Source organism: Rhinoderma darwinii, chromosome 4, assembly GCF_050947455.1.
Source record: "Rhinoderma darwinii isolate aRhiDar2 chromosome 4, aRhiDar2.hap1, whole genome shotgun sequence".
Taxonomy (NCBI): Eukaryota; Metazoa; Chordata; class Amphibia; order Anura; family Rhinodermatidae; genus Rhinoderma; species Rhinoderma darwinii.
In genome coordinates, this window is record NC_134690.1 from 180,763,085 (window position 1) to 180,784,776 (window position 21,692).

The following is a 21,692-nucleotide window of genomic DNA, read 5'->3' on the forward strand; positions in this document are numbered from 1 at the left end:
AGAGGATAGGGACTTTTCTTTTTTTTCATTTGCACACAACTCATACAGTAGATTAGATTATATCATGGTTCACCATAGCTTACTTTCTTCAGTTGTTGATACCTACATAGGTAATGTGTTTTTATCGGACCATGCCCCGGTGTATTGCGCATTCCGTTTTTCCCCACAACAGCGTAGGGAATTTACCCGGCATCTCAACTAATCTTTATTAAAGGATGCCTTGTATATACTGGCAATGAAGCGGACAGTTGAGAATTTTCATGTGGATCATGCATGTGACACAACTGGTCCAGCAATTAAATGGGAGGCTCTCAAATGTGTTCTTAGAGGAGTTCTTATTAAGTAAGGTTCTCGTATTAAGTGGGAGCAGGGTGCGCAGTTTAATACTCTTCTAACGCAGTTACAGGTTCTGGAAGCTCAACATAAACAGACGTTACAGGAACATACACTTAGGGAGCTTACTAGAACACGCCATGACATTCAGCTGCTCTTAGATAAGAAAGGTGCTAGACTTCGTCTCCTCTGTTTGCGCTTTTATTATGAGTGGGGTAATAAGGAGGGTAAGGCGTTAGCTAGGGCGATGAGGGATAGGGCTGATATCTCTTTTATACCTTCCATAAGAAATGAGTCGGGGGATTTGGCATATAAGACGGAGGATATAGCGTCATCCTCCTGTGCTTATTATTCCTCGTTATATAATTTTCCACCTTCAAATACCGGTAATATCCCCCCAGATCCGTTGATTTCCCTGTCAGAGTATATACAGGATACTGCACTGCCTATACTTTCCCGAGAGGACGCTATGTATTTGGACTCGCCTTTTACTAAGGAGGAGTTAGTACAGGTTATTAAAGCCTTTCCATCAAAAAAGAGTCCAGGGCCTGATGAGTATACGGCAGTTTTTTAAAAAGTCATTAGTGGAGGAGTTGGTGCCACAGTTGTTGGAGTCGTTTAATTCAATATCTGAACACACTAAATTTCCGGCTTCCTTTTTGCCGGCTCATATCACGGTCATTCCAAAGGAGGGTAGGGATCCGCAACACTGTGCTAATTATCGGCCGATCCCTCTCATCAATACTGATGCTAAGATGTATTCAAAGCTGATAGGAAATCGACTGGGCGGGTTCTTTGGTTCGCTGGTTCACCCTGATCAAGTGGGTTTTGTACCAAAGCGAGAAGCAAGACATAATACTCTTAAGACCTTCTCCTAGATACACCATATCAAGTAAAATAGCATTCCTTGTATGCTCTTGTCATTGGATGCCGAGAAGGCCTTTGATCGGTTGGACTGGGGATTCTTGAAGACGGCCTTACGTCAGATGGGTGTTGGTCGGTAGATGACGACGCGTATTCTGTCTCTTTATACTCAACCTCAGGCACGACTTAGGATCAATGGTTCACTGTCTGCTCCGTTTATAATTAGGAATGGCACCAGGCAGGGATGCCCACTCTCACCCTTGTTATTTGCCGTAGTTATGGAACATTTATTGGTTGCGGTGAGGAACAATAGTGACATACAGGGCATTCAGGTGGGTGCAATTTAAAGTGTCTGCATTTGCGGATGATTTGTTGTTTTATATCACACAACCGCATTTATCTTTGCTGTCTCTATTGAAAACCATACGAACGTATAGTCACTTTAGTAATTATAAGATGAATCTCTCTAAGAGTGAGGCTATGAACATCTCTTTGATGGCAGAGGAAGTTAGACAGTTGCACAGTAATTATTCCTTCTCATGGAAGGTGGGTTCTTTGAAATATCTGGGGGTAAAGATACCTGTGGACCTTGCGGATTCCTACACTCTCAATTTCTTGCCCCTTCTCCAGGCTCTTAGAGTTGATTTGGCCAAATGGGAAAATAAGGATTTTTCTTGGCTGGGAAGAATAAGTGCAGTAAAAATGAATGTCCTGTCTCGACTGATGTATTTATTTCAGACGATCCCTTGTACACTTCCTACACAGTTTTTTCTTTTGTTAAACAAAGCTCTGACCAGGTTTATTTGGCGGTCTAGACCCCCCAAGATCGCGAAAGCTATGTTTGTTAGGAGGAAGCGATGTGGGGGATTGGGTCTTCCTGACTGTCAATCCTATTATTTTGCGGCGGTGAGTGCTAGAATATTGGACTGGTTCCATCATAAATCCTCTAAGTTGTGGGTGATGTTGGAGGATTCTGGTTCAACTTATGGCCATCCCGTGGCTTAGAATGCGGTTCTATCCATCTAGTAAAAATACTCATCTGCCTTTTGTGGCAGGGCAGGTGGTTCTCACATTTAAAAGATTTGGGGGATTCGCGGTAGTGATACCTCCGGATGGCCCGCTGGTGTCGATCTCCAATAAGGATTTCCCGCCTGGGTTACACCCCAATTTTTTTTTAACGTCTCAGGGTCTTAAAGAGGCTCTGTCACCACATTATAAGTGCCCTATCTCCTATATAAGGAGATCGGCGCTATAATGTAGGTGACTGTAATGCTTTTTATTTAGAAAAATGATCTATTTTAAACCACTTTATTAGCGATTTTTAGCTTTATGCTAATGAGTTTCTTAATGCCCAAGTGGGCGTGTTTTTACTTTCGACCAAGTGGGCGTTGTACAGAGGAGTGTATGACGCTGACCAATCAGTGACCAGTCAGTGTCATACACTTCTCCCCATTCATTTACACAGCAGCATCGCGTTCTTACTAGAACACGATGTGCAGCCACATACACACACATTAACGTTAATCAAGTGTCCTGATAATGAATATACATTACCTCCAGCCTGGACGTCATGTGTATTCAGAATCCTGACACTTCTGAATCTTTTCTGTGAGATTCCAGCAAGCCACACGTAATCTCGCGAGATTACGTTGTAAACGAGATTTCGTTTCCCTTGCTGGAAATCTCACAGAAAAGATTCAGAAGTGTCAGGATTCTGAATACACATGACGTCCAGGCTGGAGGTAATGTATATTCATTATCAGGACACTTGATTAACGTTAATGTCTGTGTATGTGGCAGCACATCGTGTTCTAGTAAGAACGCGATGCTGCTGTGTAAATGAATGGAGAGGAGTGTATAAAGCTGACTGGTCACTGATTGGTCATCGTCATACACTCCTCTGTACAACGCCCACTTGGTCAAAAGTAGAAACACGCCCACTTGGGCATTAAGAAACTCATTAGCATAAAGCTAAAAATCGCTAATAAAGTGGTTTAAAATAGATCGTTTTTCTAAATAACAAGCATCACTGTCACCTACATTATAGCGCTGATCTCCTTATGTAGGAGATAGGGCACTTATAATGTGGTGACAGAGCCTCTTTAAGTCTTTTGATTTAATTGTTACAGTTCTCGCTGGAGGTGGACGCCTACTCTGTCGGTGCTGGTGCACTCCTGTTCCAGAGAGGTTCCAAGGGCAAGTCAATGGTATGTGGATATTTCTCTAAGCTCTTCTCTTCCGCAGAACGCAACAATTCGATTGGGGATTGGGAGTTACTGGCCATCAAATTGGCTCTGGAAGAGTGGAGACATCTACTTGAGGGCGTAGCTCATCCTATCCTAATTTTTACAGACCACAAGAACCTCACTTATCTCCAGACGGCCCAACGGCTGAATCCTCGTCTGGCCAGGTGGCCGCTGTTCTTTACCAGGTTCCAGTTTGAGCTCCATTATCGCCCGGCTGACAAAAATGTGAGGCCGATGCCTTGTCCAGGTCTTTCAAGAAAGAAGACACCATGGAAATTCCACAAAACATTATTGATCCGTTTTGCATTGTCTCTGTCAACCGCCTGCAAGTTGGGGACATTCCTCCAGGAAGGACTTTTGTGCACCTGGCTGACAGAGGAAGAATCCTCCGCTGGGGACACTCCTCTAGACTGGCAGGTCACGCGGGGACCCGTAAGACCAGAGATCTGATTGCCCGTCATTTCTGGTGGCCCACGCTGCCCAAAGACATTATGGACTTCTTCCTCCTCAGTGTGTGCAGCTAACAAGGTCGCTCACTCCAGACCTGCTGGCCTGCTCCAGCCATTGCCTGTGCTCGATGCTACCTGTCAGCATATAGCTATGGACTTTATCACTGACCTGCCTCTCTCTGCTGGATGCAGTGCTGTCTGGGTGGTGGTGGATAGATTTTCGAAGATTGCTCACTTAGTTCCTCTGACCGGTCAATTATAATGTGTTGTGTATTCATTTTGCATTCTTTGATTTAAATTTTGCTTAGGAGTCAGAGTCTATCGCATATCACAAGTCATGAGGTCAGACATCTGCCATCCACACAAGCCAGTGACCTACCCAATATGCACATTTTCACCCCGGTGGTTGCCACTGCTCTGGTGAAAAGTATGAAGCAGACATGACAAGTGTTACTGCACACAACACAAGTGTGAACATGTCCTTAGATTAAGATATTTTCTTACTGTCAGTAGTTATACAGTTTCTGTGTCTACTGGTGATAGAAAACTGCAAGAAATCAGACAAGATTACACCGTAAAGCCATATTCAGATGAACGTTGAATACGGCCTTGTGGCGGCCGTTAAAACAACGGCCGTCACACGGACCTATGCAATTCAATGTGGCCATTCAGACATGCAGACATGCAGTGTTTTTCACACAGCGTGTTTCCGTTGCGTGAGTCCTACTCTTGTGCATTTTTTGCGGATCACGCACCCATTGAAGTCAATGGGTGCATGAAAATCACGGACAGCACACGGACGCACATCCATGTGTTGTCTGCGATTCATGCACCAGTTCCTTGAAATGCAGAGAAAAAATAAATAAAGAAATGTGCATCAACAACTGATGCCATAAGGAACAAACACTGATGGCACACGGAACTGCGACGCATGAAAAACGTGTTCGTTTTTTGTGGACGCTCGTGTGAATCTAGCCTAAGACACAGTTCTATTTACTGTTTGGACAGTACCCAGGATGCAATGCAGTAATAGGCTCGGCCCAGTTGTAGAATTATTGGTCACAGTGTTTGCAGCTAAAACTGGGGCCATATGTATAACTATCAGACACAAAAGGGACAAGGTGAAGAACATCTGACTCAGCTATTAACCCCTTAAGGACGCAGCCACTTTCGGACCAAATGACACAGCCTCATTTTTTAAATCTGACGTGTCACTTTATGTGGTAATAACTCTGGAATGTTTTTACCTATCCAAGCAATTCTCAGCTTGTTTTCTCGTGACATATTGTACTTTATGTTAGTGAAAAAATTTGGTCGATAAATTAAATATTTTTTGTGAAAAACACCAAAATTTGCCAAAATCATAATTTTTCTAAATTCAAATGTATCTGCTTGTAAGACAGATAGTTATACCACACAAAATAGTGACTAGTTAACATTTCCCATATGTCTACTTTATGTTTGCATCATTTTTTGAACATCCTTTTATTTTTCTAGGACGTTACAAGGCTTATAAATTTAGCAGCAATTTCACACATTTTCAAGAAAATTTCAAAAGCCTATTTTTTTAGGGAACAGTTCAGATCTGAAGTAGCTTTGAGGGCCTTATATATTAGGAACCCCCACAAATCACCCCATTTTAAAAACTGAACCCCTTAAAGTATTCAAAACAGCATTTAGAAAGTTTCTTAACCCTTTATGCGTTTCACAGGAATTAAAGCAAAGTGGAAGGGAAATTTGCAAATTTCATTTTTTTGCAGAAATTCCATTTTAATAAATTTTTCCTGTAATACTGAAGGTTTTTACCAGAGAAACACAACTGAATATTTATTGCCCTGATTCTGCAGTTTTTAGAAATATTCCACATGTGGCCCTAGTGTGCTACGGGCCTGAAACAAAGGCCCTAGTAGCAAAGGAGCACCTAGTGGATTTTTCGGCCTTCCTTTTCTTAAATTATATTTCAGGCACCATGTCAGGTTAGAAGAGGTCTTGTGGTGCAAAAACAAAGGAAACCCCCCAAAAGTGACTCCATTTGGGAAACTACACCCCTAGAGGAATTCATCTAGGGGTGTAGTGACCATTTTGACCCCACAGGTATTTCATAGATTTCATTAGAATTGGGCAGTGAAAATGAAAAATTACATTATTTTCCAATAAGATGTAGCTTTACCTCAGAATTTTTTATTTTTTTAACAAATAAATGAGGAAAAGCACCCCAACATTTGTAACGCACCTTCTCCAGCGTACGTAAATACCCCATATGTGGTAATAAACTACTGTATGAATACAAATCAGGGCTCAGAAGGGAAGGAGCGCCATTTGGCTTTTGGAGAGCAGATTTTGCTGGATTGGTTTTTCTGCACCATGTCGCTTTTGGAAAGCCCCTTTGGTACCAGTACAGTGGAAACTACCCAAAAGTAACTCCATTTGGCAAACTACATTGAGGAATTCATCTAGGGGGTAGTGAGCATTTTGACCCCACATGTGTCTGATAGATTTTATTAGAAATGGGAAGTGAAAATGAAAAATTAAATTATTTTCCAATAAGACGTAGCATTAGCTCAAAATTTTTCATTTTCTCAACAAATAAAGGAGAAAAAGCACTGTAACATTTGTAAAGCAACTTCTTCAGAGTAGGGAAATACCCCACACGCGGTCATAAACTGCTATTTGGACACACAGCACGGCTCTAAAGAGAAGGAGCGCCATTTAGTATTTGGAGTGGAGATTTTACAAGATTAGTTTTTTGACACCATGTTGAATTGAGCTATAGTACCAGTACAGTGGTACCCCTGAAAACGTACCCCATTTTGGAAACTAGATCCCTCAAAGAATTTATCTAGTGGTGTAGTGAGCATTTTGACCGCACAAGCGTTTTGCAAAAATGAGTAAACAATAGATGTTGCAGATTGAAAATTGCCGTTTTCCACAGATATGCCATTTCAGTGCCCAATGTGTTGTGCCCAGCTTGTACCACCGTAGACACACATCCCATAAATTGTTAAGTGGGTTCTCCAGAATACAGTAATACCCCATATGTGGTCATAAATTGCTGTTTGGGTACACTGCCAGGCTCAGTTGGACCACCATTTGGCTTTTGAAGCGCAGATTTTGCTTGGTGTATTAGTGGTATTTCAGCTTATAATGTGGGGGCATATGTAAACTGGGCGGAGTACATCCGGGTATATGTAAAGTGGGCGGAGTACATCAGGGCATATGTAAGCTGGGCGGAGTACATCAGGGTATATGTAAGCTGTGAGGAGTACATCAGAATATATGTAAACTGTGCGGAGTACATCAGGGTATATGTAAACTGGGCGGAGTACATCAGAGTATATGTAAACTGTGCGGAGTACATCAGGGTATATGTAAACTGGGCGGAGTACATCAGGGTATATGTAAGCTGGGCGGAGTGCATCAGGGCATATGTAACCTGGGCGGAGTACATCAGGGTATATGTAAGCTGGGCGGAGTGCATCAGGGCATAATAGGATGATGTAATAATGGGGAGAATGAATAATCCATGGATTGGTGTGGTACGCTTTGAACCAATCCTTTATGCACAGGCCGGTTTTTGGGGTATTATACAAAATATCTGCGCTCCATTGCCTAATCTTTGACTTTTTCACTAGCCCTATAAGCAGCACAAGGCCCTAAAGTTTCCTCATCTCCGCTGCGTCTACAGGGTCCACCTGTGGGGTCCAGCAAATGACGATGTGGGGTATTGAGTGAAATTCTACTGTACCTAAAAAATTAGTCTGGGCCGTCATTTAGCATCATTGCGTTTTGAGAGTCATAACGTGTTATTTTTCCATTGACGGAGCTGTGTGAGGGCGCATTTTTTGTGGAACGAGCTGTAATTTTTATTGGTTCCATTTTGGGGTACATGCGATTTTTTTTATCACTATTTATTCCATTTTTTGGGAGATGAGGAAAACAAAAAACAGCCATTCTAGCACGGTTTTTTTTTTGTTTTTTTTTACAGTGTTCACCATGCAGTATAAACAACATGTTAACTTTATTCTGCGGGTCGATACGATTTCAGTGACACCAAATTTATATCGTTTTTTTACGTTTCACTGCGTTCCCACAATAAAAATACTCTTTTCTAAAAAAATCATGTTTTAGTGTCGCCATATTCTGACAGCCATAACTTTTTTATTTTTTTGTTGATATCGCTGCGGGAGGGCTTGTTTTATGCGTGACGAACTGTAGTTTCCATTGGTACCATTTTGCATTATTTGCAACTGTTTGATCACTTTTTATTACATTTTTTTTTAGACAAGATGACCAAAAAATAAAATGCTGTCATTGTTTTTTTTTTAAATTTATTTACGGTGTTCACCGCGCAGTAAAAATAATGTGATATTTTTATAGATCAGGCCGTTCCGAACGCGGCGATACCTATTATGTATAGTTTTTTTTATGTTTTCATTTTTTTTCTAATAATAAAGGAGTTGATCAGGGAAACAGGACAAGTGTTGTTTTTATTAGTTAAAACTTTTATTTATTTATTTTTCTTTCACATGTTTTTTTTACTTTATTCACTTTTTTTATTACACTGACCTGGGGGACTTGAAGATCTGGTGATCTGGTCTTCTGATCCCCGGTACAATACACTGCACTACTTATGTAGTGCAGTGTATTGTAAGGCCGTATTCACACGAGCGTGTGCGTTTTGCGAGTGCAAAAGGCACTTAACAGCTCTGTGTGTCATCACCATATGATGCGTGGCTGCGTGCTTTTCTGTTTTCATCCATACTTTTTACTGCTATTGCGCGAACCACGCGCGTCACATGGAAGTGCTTCCGTGTGAGGCGCGTGATTTTCATGCACCCATTGACTTCAATGGGTGCGTGATGCGCGGACATGGCGTGAAACTCACGGACTGTCTGAACGGCCCCATTGAACTTCACGTTCGTCTGAATAAGCCCTAACTGTCAATCTTCATTTGACAGTTAGCGTATTAGGTCCTGCCTCAGGCAGGACCTAATAGGCTTCCGTACCTGGTCAACCAGGAAGCCTAGCAACGGCTTCCTGGTTGCCATAGCAACCATCGCCATCCACGATCCATCGCAGGGGGGCCCGGGGGGTACAGAGGGAGCTCCCTCCCTCTGTCAACCACTTCAATGCGGCGGACGCCATTGACAGCCGCATTGAAGGGGTTAAATGGCTGCGATCGGCGGTAACTGCCATCACAGCCATTACAAGCGGGATGTCAGCTGTGTATGACAGCCGCTGAAGATGAAGCGCGCACAGCTCATGTGCCGGCTTCATCTACAGGGCGTACTCCCGTGTGCGGGAAAGCACTTTGAATTTGGACGTACAGTCACACCCAAAAGCGGGAAGGGGTTAAGAACGGTTCAACAGATCACCACAGTGCCTATATACAGTATATAGTGCCACAATGTACCTGTAGATAGAGACCACATGGATAGTGCCACAGTGCCCACTGTAGATAGTGTCTACATATAAAGTGACACATAGATAGTATCCAACGCTCTGGTTGGGTAATCTCGCATTACAAAGTTCCCAGACAACACTGGTCCATATATGGACAGTGACATCAGGGGCTCCCATAAGGGCGTTGCCGACGTTCTGGATGGGAATTCTCGCATTACAAAGCCATAAACGTCACTGTTCATATATGGAGAGTGACGTCAGGGGCTTCTCCAGGAGTGGAATCGCCGGTCAGAGCATTACCGATGCTCTGGCAGGGTATTCCGTCATCTCAAAGACCCTAACGTCCCTGTCAATATATGGAAAGTGACGTCAGGGACTCCCGCTAGGAGCGGAATCCCCGGTCAGAGCAAGGCCGACGCTCTGGCCGGTCATTCTCGCATCTCAATCAAAGCCCATAACGTCACTGTCCATATATGATCTCAGGGGCTCCATCAAGGAACGGAATCCCCAGAAAAAGTGTTTCCGACGTACTGGCCATGGATTCTCGCATTTCAAAGCTCCTAACGTCCCTGTCCACTTAAATGAACAGTGACGTCAGGGGCTCCTCCAGGAGTGGAATCGCCGGCCAAAGCAATACCGATGCTCTGGCATGGTTTTCTGGCATCACAAAGTCCCTAACATCACTGTCCATACGCTATGGCCAGGTATTCCCACATTACAAAGCCACCAGACAACACTGTCCATATATGTGACGTCAGGGGCTCCCTCCAAGACAGGAGTCCCTAGCTAGAGCGTTTGCGATGCTTGGGCCGGGAACGCCATAGTGTCCGATGTCCAAAACCCGATGTCATAAATGGACAGTGACGTCAGGGCCATCCCTGGGCTCAGTGCTTAAAGTAGTGCTGTGCCAGGGATGTCCCCTTGTAAAGGCAGGATCAGTTTTTAACGGACGTCACGCGGATGATTTTTTGAAAAATGGCGGTTAAAAACTGACACATTGACTTCTATGGGGGCCATCGGCCTGTGAAAATTGGCGACAACAGAACATGTTCTATTTTTTGATGGCCAGCATTCACGGGCCGCTAAAAAACAGCTGTATGAACGCACGCAAATAAAATGCATAGCCTTACTGCATGACTATATTAGATTCATAGCCTTACTGTATGTGGAACTATGACTTTCTGGCGTTCTTGCTATCACTGATTGTAGGGGTGTTCTGTCTTAATAATTGTGGGGGCATGTTGGTTCATTACTGTCTGCAAGTTCACCCATGGGTCATGAGTATATTGAACAAAATCCCACATGGCAAAATGTAAATATTACTGCTGCAATATCCACGCCGGCCAGAAGATGTCGCTATACACGCACGAAGAACACACAAAGAACGGTCAAAACAACAAGTTTTACATTTCTCTCAAGGTAGTCTAAGTAATTGTATAAACGTATTTAACGATATCCACATACTGATAATATGAGCAGCTAGGACGAAGACAGGATAAACACCAGAAAACCCCCTCGTATAATATTATGTCACAGTTGAAAGGTTAGCAGCTGGAGGCGGGAACCGGGCTGAGGTAGGTGTGGGCTCTGGCTCCTGCCTGCGTCTCTGGTTTAATTAATACATTAATGAATTATTATTATTGAGGCAGGCAGGCAGGACAGTGTGTGGTGCAGGTGCTTTCCCTACCTATAACACTTCTATAGAAAGTCCCTTCTTACTATAGCAGTCATTTTTCCAGACGTAGCTACTTCCTCCCAGAGGTTTCATGCGGTGGAGGGAGTGCCGCAGCTGAGTACTAATGTACTGCTACGGTATCAGAGTTATACATTCCATTACTACAAAGGGGGATTTATCAAGACATTTATATCAGGTTATGTTTGCATTGAAAAATAATGAGGGGGCGGGGGTCTCAAAAAAGTTCGTGCAAGGAAAAGTGGGTTGTTGCTGCAGGAGTTTAATACATTTGTGGGCCTAGTGCAAAGGTCTATGAGTGCCCCGCCTTCCTTTCCTAATGAAGATCTTGTTCATCGTCTTCTGATGTCCACTGTCACCCTCCTGGCCTGTACCTTACATTGGTAACTGGTAGTTCCTGCCCAAATTTGCAGCACAGCGATGCCACTGCTCAGGAGCTGAGCCGTGCCACCAGCAATGGCTGTCCGATGTAACATACCATGCAGCTCGGTCAGGGGAAACAGCCCCGATACATATACCCGCCCAAAAAATGTGTGTATATAGGAGACAGCATATCCATGGCCGGCCTTAGCTATGTTCGACCAGTGTGGTCGCACAGGGCGCCAGCCGCCACACTGTAAGAGGGGCGCCAGCGGGTGTGTGTATCCCAGCGCCGTTGCAACTACCAGCGGGGATACACACACTAACTCCAGTCGCCTTTCCACCCGGGCGCTTCTTCACTTAGTGGCCGTCGCTACTGCTGTAGCAGCCATAGCGGCTGCTAGCGGTGACACCGGGCATGAGGGCGGTGGCGCCGCTAGCAGCTGCTGTGGCTGCTATAGCGTTAGCGAATGCACTATAGCAGGGAGGTATCTCCCTGGTCTGCTGTCTACTAGCGCCACTGTAGCTTCCTGAAGGAGCGGAATCCCAGTGTGGCCGGGGATTCCGCTCCTGGAGCGCTGCTTGATGTCTCTGTCCATATGTTGACAGTGACATCAGGGGAAACTCCTGAAGCGGAATCCCCGATCACAACCTTGCAGACTCTATGACCGGGGATTCCACTCCAGGAGAAGCCAATGATGTCATGGACACAGACGACAGGAGCTTCTCTGGAGTGGAATCGACGGTCATAGCGTCTGCAACGCTGTAACTGGGGATTTCGCTTCATGAGTTTTCCCTGATGTCACTGTCCATATATGGACAGAGGCATCAAGCAGCGCTCCAGGAGAGGAATCTCCGGCCACACAGGGATTCCACTCCTTCAGGGAGCTACAGTGGCGCTATCTTTACTGGAAGGGGGGGGGGGGGTGTGGCACTACCTACAAAGGACAACTATGCAGGAGCAGACAAAGTACCCAGCTTTCCCGGGTATCAAAAAAAAGTGTGGAAATAAACTAAGATATAACTTTTATTTAATCTAGTTGATAGGATTAATCCTTTACTCTGACTAAATAAAAGTTATATCTTAGTTTATTTCCAAACATTTATTTGATAGCTGGAAAAGCTGGGTATTTTGTGTGCTACTGCACAGTTGTCCTTTTTTGAATGTCTATTGCCCGCTAGCTATCAAGAAGGAGGTAAGGGATTATGGCACTGTCTACAGGGAGGCTGTATGGCAAAATCAACAGGGGGGCACTATACTGTGTGGGGGGCCACTAAGCAGACATTATACTGAGTACGGGTACTACAGATGGCATAATACTGTGGGCACAATTAGAGGACAAAATACTGTGTCCTTGAAGGGTTGTAATATATTATATTATTAAATATTATTATTATACTGTATGGTGGCACTTAAGGGGCATTTTTTTTTAATGATGGGGTGGGGCGCCGAAAGATGATTTCGCACAGGGCGCCACCTATCCTAGGGCCAGCCCTGAGCATATCTATAGCATTACGACCCTATAGCTATGGATAGGATTAGATACAGTGGCTCAGCAGACAGTATCACACATGATAGCATTAGATACAGGGCCCAGCTCGCTGACATTGCGGCTCCATCGCTGGGACCAGGAAAGGTAAGAATAATAATATTTTTCCTATGTCTGTTTTTCTAAACTTTATTACTACCATCCTAGTAATGGCCGCTGGCTGATTGACAACGTCCTTTACTGAGGCAAGGCTTAATGTTAGACATGAAGAGGCTAAGACTAACCCCCATTATTACCCCGGTACCCACCGGCGGTACCGAGAAGAGCCGGGTTTGATACAATACCCGACCATCTGTAGTGATGGAGGGGCACTGGCGTGGCCGCAGGCTGGTGTTATTAGGCTGGGAAAGCCCCAAAACAGTGGCCTTTCCCACATTGGTAATGCTAGCCTGCTGCTGCTATGTTGTATCTGGCTGGTTATAAAAATGGGGGAACCCCACATCGTTCTTTCCAATTATTTACTTATTTTTTAAAATGACGGGTCCCCCCCATTTTTCATAACCAGATAGATACAACACAGCAGCAGCAGGCTAGCATTACCAGGGTGGGAAGGGCAACTGTGTTTGGCCTTTCCCAGCCTAATGATAGCAGCCTGCGGCCGCCCCGGTGCCCAGCAATCACTACAGATGGTAGGGTACTGGATCGTACCCGGCTCTTCCCAGCACCCCTGGCGGCTGTGGGTACCGGGGTACTAATGGGGGTTAGTGTCAGGGTATGTGCACACGTAGTGACCAAAAACGTCTGAAAATCCAGAGCTGTTTTCAAGGGAAAACAGACCCTGCTTTTCAGACGTTTTTTGACCAACTCGCATTTTTCGCGGCGTTTTTTGCGCCGTTTTCGCGGCGTTTTTTACGTCCGTTTTTGGAGCTGTTTTCATTGGAGTCTATGAGAAAACAGCTCCAAAAACGTCTAAAGAAGTGTCCTGCACTTCTTTTGACGAGGCTGTATTTTTACGCGTCGTCGTTTGACAGCTGTCAAACGACGACGCGTAAATGACAGGTCGTCTGCACAGTACGTCGGCAAACCCATTCAAATGAATGGGCAGATGTTTGCCGACGTATTGTAGCCCTATTTTCAGACGTAAAACGAGGCATAATACGCCTCGTTTACGTCTGAAAATAGGTCGTGTGAACCCAGCCTTAGCCTCTGCACCCACTAACACTAAGCCCCGCCTTAGTAATGGACACTGTCAATCAGCCAGAAGCTATTAATAAGGCAGTAGTAATAAAGTTTAAAAAAAATACAAAGACAGAAAAAACAGGTTTATTGAAATAAAAAAAACCACAACCCTCACTAACCATTTTATTGATAATAAAAAAAGCCGTCATCAAAGTAGTCCTCGAATCCGACGTATTCCAACGACCGAACCTTAAAAAAACAAACACAAAAAAAACAACCTTAGTAAGAGCCTGTTCACATCACCGCTGCCCTACCGTCAGAGGTTCCTGTCAGTCGACTGCGCTATTGGTTGCATCAAGAACAACGGAACCCTGTCACAACGGTGACAAACAGAAACCATTAGCAACGTTTCCGTCACCATGGAGATCAATGGTGAGGGAAACGGAAGCTGAGGTTTCAGTTTGGCGTTCCGTTGAGGGGTTACCGGACAGAAACCTCAGACGGAACCCCTCAACGGAAGCGCATCGGTGATGTCAACACAGCCAAACACATATGGTAGGCTTAGATACAGGACCCATGTGCATGTGTGATACTGTTTGTTGGACCCTGTATCTAAGCCTAAGGTAGGTTACATACAGGATCCAGCAGACAGTAAGCTTATACAGTATAAGATTACTGTCTGCTGGGGTCCTGTATCTAAGCCTACCACATGGTAGGCTTAAAAAGGGTTGTCCAGTCTGCAAACATTGATGGCGTATCCTCAGGATAGGCCATAAATAGCTGATGGGTTGGGGTCTGACTCCCGGGACCCCCACCAATCAGCTGTTTTGAAGGGGGTGAAGCGCTCGTACAAGCGCTGCTTCCCCTTCATTTCCCTTACTTGCTCACACTGTGAATCGCTGACGCATCTGTGTCGGCGATTCAGTGTGTAAAAAAGTGACCGTAATGAAGGGGATGTAGCGCTACAGAGAAAACCACCGGTGCCCATGCAATGGTTGAGGTAGGGCCTAATAGGGCCAGGGTTACATCTGGACTTTTTGAAGTTCTATTGATCAATTTTTTTACTTTTGAGCTACTGCTGCCGTGCAAATGATTAGATTGAGTTGCATGTAATCTTGTGGACTGCAGCTGTCACTCGATAGTTAAATGGGTTCGCCAAGTTGGGGGCTGTTTTTTTATAGCGATGACCTATCGACAGAATAGGTCATCAGTATATGATCGTGGGGGTCCTATTCAAGTGAATAGGAGCAGAGCTGCAGTAACCCAGCACGGCTGCTAGACAGTGGTCAGAGCCTTCTGCTTCTGGTACTGACACCTGCCTGGCGGCAGCCGTAAAGGGCATGCATATCGGTCCGGGTGTCGGATCCCCACTGATCATATACTGTGGATAGGTCATCAGTATGAAAAACAGCCCACAACCTGGACAAACTCTTAAAAATCAATCAGTAGCACTACAAAAAAGTCTAGGTGTAGTCCTGGCCTAAGGTTCTTTTCTATTTCGCCTTAACAGTGGCATCCGTCACTATAGAGTTCAATGTAAAACTCATGACTCTGTCCATGAAGTATACATTAAACGGATACCATTATAGTCAATGGGTGATGGATGCCATTGTTAGGCATCCATCATAGCCCGTGTTTACCATATATGTCAAGCATAGGACAAAAAATTGAGATATAGTCTATCAGTAATTTTAGGAGAGACTAGAGAAGAAATTGAACTTGTTCATGGACGTAACCATGAGATCCAGAATTAAAAAAAACTATTGTTTAGATTGCTGGCTGCATTCAGAAAACATTAAAAATAGAAAAAAGGTTTTATTTCACAAAGATACTTATGTTTATCCCATGACTAAATGGAAAATCCAACCAATGGCAAAAGTTTAGGACAATGGCAAGAATCCCAGGAAAGAAGCCCTTACTTATCATGGCTTGCCAACTGGAAATTTGCTATGATTCGACTTTGCTGCGAATTGTGCCATATCCCGATTGCCGGCTGCGAACAAGTTTTGGAAGTTTTATCCTTGGATATTCTCTTGGGGAGCTTACTGTAACTGTGCATCATGTCTTCTTATCTTCCAGAATCATGGCCATAGACTGGATTGGTTTTGGATATGCAGCCCTGTTGGTTTCTGGGGGCTTCCTGGGATTTTCCCGGAAAGGTAAGAGCAATCTTAATGAGGATTGTTACCCTTCTTATACACCTAAGGAACCCCTCAACGGAAAGACAAAGGAAACCTTAGCTTCCGTTTTCATCACCATTGATCTCAATGGTGATGTAAACTTTTCTAACGGTTTCCGTTTGTCACCGTTGTGACAGGGTTCCGTTGTTTTTGACGGAATCAATAGCGCAGTCGACTGCGCTATTGCTTCTGTCAAAACAATCGGGACCGCTAGAGCTGTCACTCAGAGCGGAGGGGCAGGGCTGACAAATTGCAGTGAAGAGAGCCAATAAGCACTTGCACATCAATTGCTCACCTCAGTGGCACCTGCGACTGCGGCTCTGGGATAATTAAGCATGGATTTCAAAAAGTATAGTGACAATTACCTCCCCCCTCGCGTATATCGTACTGTCAGCATTTTTGAGGTCTCAAAATTGAAGACAGATTCCCTTTAATACAGACCATAGACCAGATGTGCATATTCTCACATCTACCCGTTCCTGCAGTTCTCTTCAATCAGGCGGTGCAAGAATGGGGAGAAGTGAGTATAATTTGAAGAAAATGCGGCAACAGGGAGATTTGGGGACTCTGGAAGATCTCCCCTTTTTGCTGGAGTTTCCTGTACATTCCGGGAGTGTTGGAAAGTATGGTTCAAAGGAATTTTAATTTCCTCAATTTCCTTGTTTCTCTATCTTGCAGGCAGTATTGTATCCCTTATTGCGGGTCTTACCTTTGGATTGCTTGCAGCTTATGGAGCCCTGCGTGTTTCAAACAATCCAAGGGATATAAAGATATCACTAAGTAAGTAAAATGATACTTTTTTTGGATCAAATAAAATGATGCCGTTTGGGATTTAGGAGAATCATATAGATGTGCCTTGGGAATAATTGTAAATAATACCAGAGCTATGGAAACCTTTGTAGTCACTTTTTATCAAATTAATGTGTTTATATAAATTTTTCAAATTGACATTTCATTTTTACTTTTTGCATTGCAGCTCCTATGTATGCGCTATATATAGAACCTGCATAACACCGATGTAAACCGAATCCGTCAGTCAGGTGTCGGCTGACAGCAGCTCCTCTGTGCCGCAATATAACATGAACTTAGATATGATCGGTATTAGGCCCTGTTTACACAAGGTTTTTTACAGGCAAAAAAAATCTGCCTCAGAATTCCATTGTAGCTAATGCAAGAACGGTGGGCAAAAAACGCCGGGAGAAACGCTCAGAAATGAGCACCGCAGGTTTTTTCTGCCTCCCATTGATTTCAGTGGGAGGTCAGAGGCGGAAACCGCAGCAAGAAAGGACAAGCCGATTTTTTTTTTTCCCCGCGAGGGGCCAAAAGCCACCCGGAAAAAAAAGCACCTCTGAAATCACTGGGGGGCGTTTTTTGGCGCTAATTTCGATGCGGTTTCTGCATCAAAATCAGAGCCAAAAACTGAGTGTGAACTGACCCTTATGGTTATCCTGTATGTTAAAGCCACACAGGAGCTGCTGTCAGCCGAGCTGTCGGTTCAGCTGACTGCCGGATTCGGCTTACAGCGTCGCTATACAGCCTCTATGTATAGTGCATACATAAAACCTGCAGCCAAAAAGTAAATAACATTTTTGAAAGGTCAATTTGAAAAATAGATATTAACACATAAAATTAATTTTATAAAGAAAAAAAAAAAAAAAAGGCTACAAAGGTTTATCTAGCCTGTAAAAGAGAGAACAAAACACCTACTCTTGTGTTACGTACAGATATAGAAAGGCTATAAATGTGGTATTTAAAGCATCTTATTCAGTGCTGTATGTTCAGTTTATGCTGATCTAGGCACATCATGTGGTAATGTGATCTAAATTACAAATTGTGCCCACAGTTATGCCAATGTCCTTCATACTACCTCAACCGTAATAATTGTTAGGTAATGGAACAGCAAATTAAAGGGGTTTTCCAAATAACAGTAAGTGATGGCATATTGCTAGGAAAGGCCATCACTTACAGCTTGTGGATGTGCGACTCTCTCAGCCTACACTGATCCTCAAAACGAAGGCGACCCGGCACTAGATAAGCTCTATGGCTTCTTTACAGTATTTCTCTTCACAGCAACAGCGCTCCTGGCCGGCCGCTGTGAAAGAAACTACAACACAGCCCCATTACCTTGAAAATCTGCATCGTGTGCTCAAATCCGCATCAGAAAAATCCTCTGTGTGTGAATGGGGTTTTGTAAAACCACATTTCGGTAATTAGTATTGTACTGTAAATGGGTTGCAGATTTTTAGTGACTAAACTACAACAAATCTGCCACATCTGAAAATATCTTTAACCCCTTCCCGAACCTTGACGTAACTGCACGTCAAGGTGAGCAGTAACTTCGCGCACCTTGACGTGCAGTTACGACTGTACTTTTACAGTTGACCGCCGTGCGGCGCTACACCACTGCAGCGGTAAACTGTGCAGGGTGTCTGCCCTGCATTCCCTGATGCCGATCAGCGGCCCATGACCGCTGATTTTGGCATAACCCCTTAGATGCGGCGGTCGATTTCGATCGCCGCATTTAAGGAGTTTACAGCAGATCGCCATCCCCCACATGAAATCACAGGGGCTGGCGATGGTTACCATGGCAACCGGAAGACAGACACTGGCGTGCGGGCTGGTCCTCATAGGCTTCCTGTCAGAGTTTCTGTCACGTCCCAATGACAGTTAGGCTGGGTTCACACAAGAGTTTTTTGCAGGAGGAAAACCTGCCTGCACGACGATTTTCGCGGCACTTTTCGCCCGCGGTCATTGAGCGCCGCAGGCAAAAAACACTGTGAAATACGCTTTCTCTGCCTCCCATTGATGTCAATAGAAGGTCAGAGGCGTAAACGCTCGAAGATAGGGCATGTCCCTCCGCCTCCCATTAAAATCAATAAGAGGCATTTTCGGCCGTTTTTTGGCGCGTTTTCCAACACGGTTTCCGCGTCCAAAAACTACCCCTTAGAATACATTACACTATATAGGTAGTGTAATGTATTCTAGAAGCGATCAGAGCTGCAATTCACGTAGTCGCCTAGTGGGACAAGTAAAAAAAAAAGGATAAATAAGTTAATAAAAATGTTTTATAAAAGTTATAAGTGACATAAACAAAAAATGCTTTTTTTCCTATAATAAGACTTTTATTATAGGAAAAAATTAACACGTTAAAAAAAGTACACATATTTGGTATCGCCGCGTTCGTAACGACCCAAACTATGATGTTATTTTTCCCGCACGATGAACACCGCAAAAAAAAATAAGTATAATAACAATGCCAGAATTACTGTTTTTTGGTCACCACTCCTCCAAAAATATAGAATAAAAAGTGATCAAATAGTTACATGTACCCCAAATAGTACCAATAAAAACTACAACCCGTCCTGTAAAAAACAAGCTCTTAGGCCCCATGCACACGACCGTAAAAAACCTCAGCCATTCACTTTCATTGAACGCGGACACCTTTCCGTAGCACTACGGAAGGGTGTCCGTGCCGCGGAAATGTTCCAGGAATTATGGAACATGTCCGTTCTTTCGCATTTTGCGGGCCGTACTCCCATGCTTTGTATGGGAGCACGGTCCGAAAATGCGGCTGTCAGTCAGCGGCCGGCCGTGCACGCAATCGCGGGCCGTGATTGCGGGCACTGTCGTGTGCATGGGGCCTTACACAGATTTTTTGACTGAAAAATAAAAAAGTTATGGCTCTCAGAATATGGTGACACAGAAAATAAATTGTTTTATAGAAAAGTGCTTTTATTGCGCAAATGCTGCAAAACAGAAAAAAAACAATATATATATGGTATCGCCGTAATCGTACCGACCTGCATAATAAAGGTCATTTATAGCCCAGGGTGAATGCCGTAAAAAAAAAGAATAAAAAACATTGTCAGAATTTATGCCTTTTGGTCACCCGGCTTGCCCAAAAATTAAATAAAAAGTGATAAAAAAGGAACAGCAATCACGCAGTGTATTGTACCAGCGATCTAATGATCGCTGGTTCAAGTCCCCTAAGGGGACTAATAAAATGTGTAAAGTAAAAAAAAAACGAAATACATTTATTAGTGAAAAAAATAAAATAATATTTAAAGTCCAAAAGAAAATTATTTTGCCATTTTTTCCCTAGAGCAATGTAAAAAAAAAAAAAAATACACAAAATTGGTATTGCTGCGTCCGTAAAAGTCAGAACTAAAAGTCAGAACTATTACAATATGCCATTATTTAACTCGCACGGTGAACGCCGTAAATAATAATGAATTTAAAACGCCAATGTCGCTGGTTTTTGGTCACCTTAGCTCTAAAAAATGTTTTAATAAAAAGTGCTCAAAAAGTTGTATGTGCCAAAAAATTGTACCAATAAAAACTACAGCTCGTCCCGCAAAAAAATAAGCCCTCACACCGCTCAATCGACTAAAAAATAAAAAAAAAGTGACGCCTCCCGGAATGTGGTGTAACAAAACAATTTATTTTTTTAACAAATCGTTTTTACTTTGTAAAAGTAGTAAAATATAAAAAAATATATAAATTTGGTATCACCGTAATAGTATTGAGTCGCAGAAAAAATTTAAGTTGTCATTTTTACTGCACGGTGAAAGCAGTAAAAACAAAACCAAAAAAACAATGGAGGAATCGCAGTTTTTTCCAGTTTCAGCCTGCAAATAATTTTATTTCAGTCTCCTAGTAAATTAAATGGTACTTTAAATGGTGTCAATAGAAAATACAATTACTCCCGCAAAAAATAAGCCCTCACACCACTTTATTGACAGAAAAATAAAACAGTTATGGCTCTTTGAAGGCGGCCAGTGAAAAACGAAAATAAAAAAACCAAAAAATGGATCAGTCCAGAAAGGGTTAATTAACTTCTAATAAAAAAATAATTATGACCACATGTGGGGGTATAGCCGTTCTCGGGAGAAATTGCTTTACAAATGTTGGGGTGCCTTTATCCTTTGTGAAAATTAAAAAATTAAACATTTTAGTGGAAATAATGTTGATATTCATTTTCACGGCCTAATTCTAATAAATTCTGCAAAAGCTGCTTGCTCAAAATGCTCACTATACCCCTAGATAGATCCCTTAAGTAATGAAGTTTCCAAAATGGGGTCACTTTTGGGGGGTTTCCACTGTTTTGGTCCCTCCAGGGCGTTGCAAATGCGACATGACACCCGAAAACCATTCCAGCTAAATTTGAGCTCCAAAAGCCAAATGGTGCTCCTTCCCTTCTAAGCCCCACTGTGGGTTCAAACAGCAGTTTATTACCACATATGGGGTATTTCCGTAGTCGGGAGAAATTTCTTTACAAATGTTGGGGTGTTTTTTCTCCTTTATTCCTTGTAAAAATGAAAAACTTCTATGTTTTTTCAGAAAAAAAGTAGATTTTCATCTTCACAGACTAATTCAAATACATTCAGCAAAAAAACTGTGGGGTCAAAATGCTAACTATACCCTAGATAAATTCCTTGAGGGGTGTAGTTTCCAAAATGGGGTCACTTTTGGGGGGTTTCCACGGTTTTGGTCCC

The 21,692-nt window shown here is 43.3% G+C and overlaps 1 protein-coding gene across 4 annotated transcripts in view; it reads left to right on the plus strand.

Moving 5' to 3' along the window:
• Positions 1–10,643: 10,643 nt before the first annotated feature.
• The window catches only part of TMEM14A (transmembrane protein 14A), a 39,961-nt gene continuing 28,912 nt past the window's right edge, over positions 10,644–21,692 (plus strand). The window contains exons 1-3 of one of the 4 annotated variants that reach the window (XM_075861950.1): positions 10,644–10,714; positions 16,097–16,176; positions 16,876–16,977. In XM_075861950.1, coding sequence (XP_075718065.1) covers positions 16,101–16,176; positions 16,876–16,977 — 178 coding nt within the window. In that variant the 5' untranslated portion in view covers positions 10,644–10,714; positions 16,097–16,100. The other 3 variants (XR_012883157.1, XM_075861949.1, XM_075861951.1) reach the window with 3 other exon arrangements.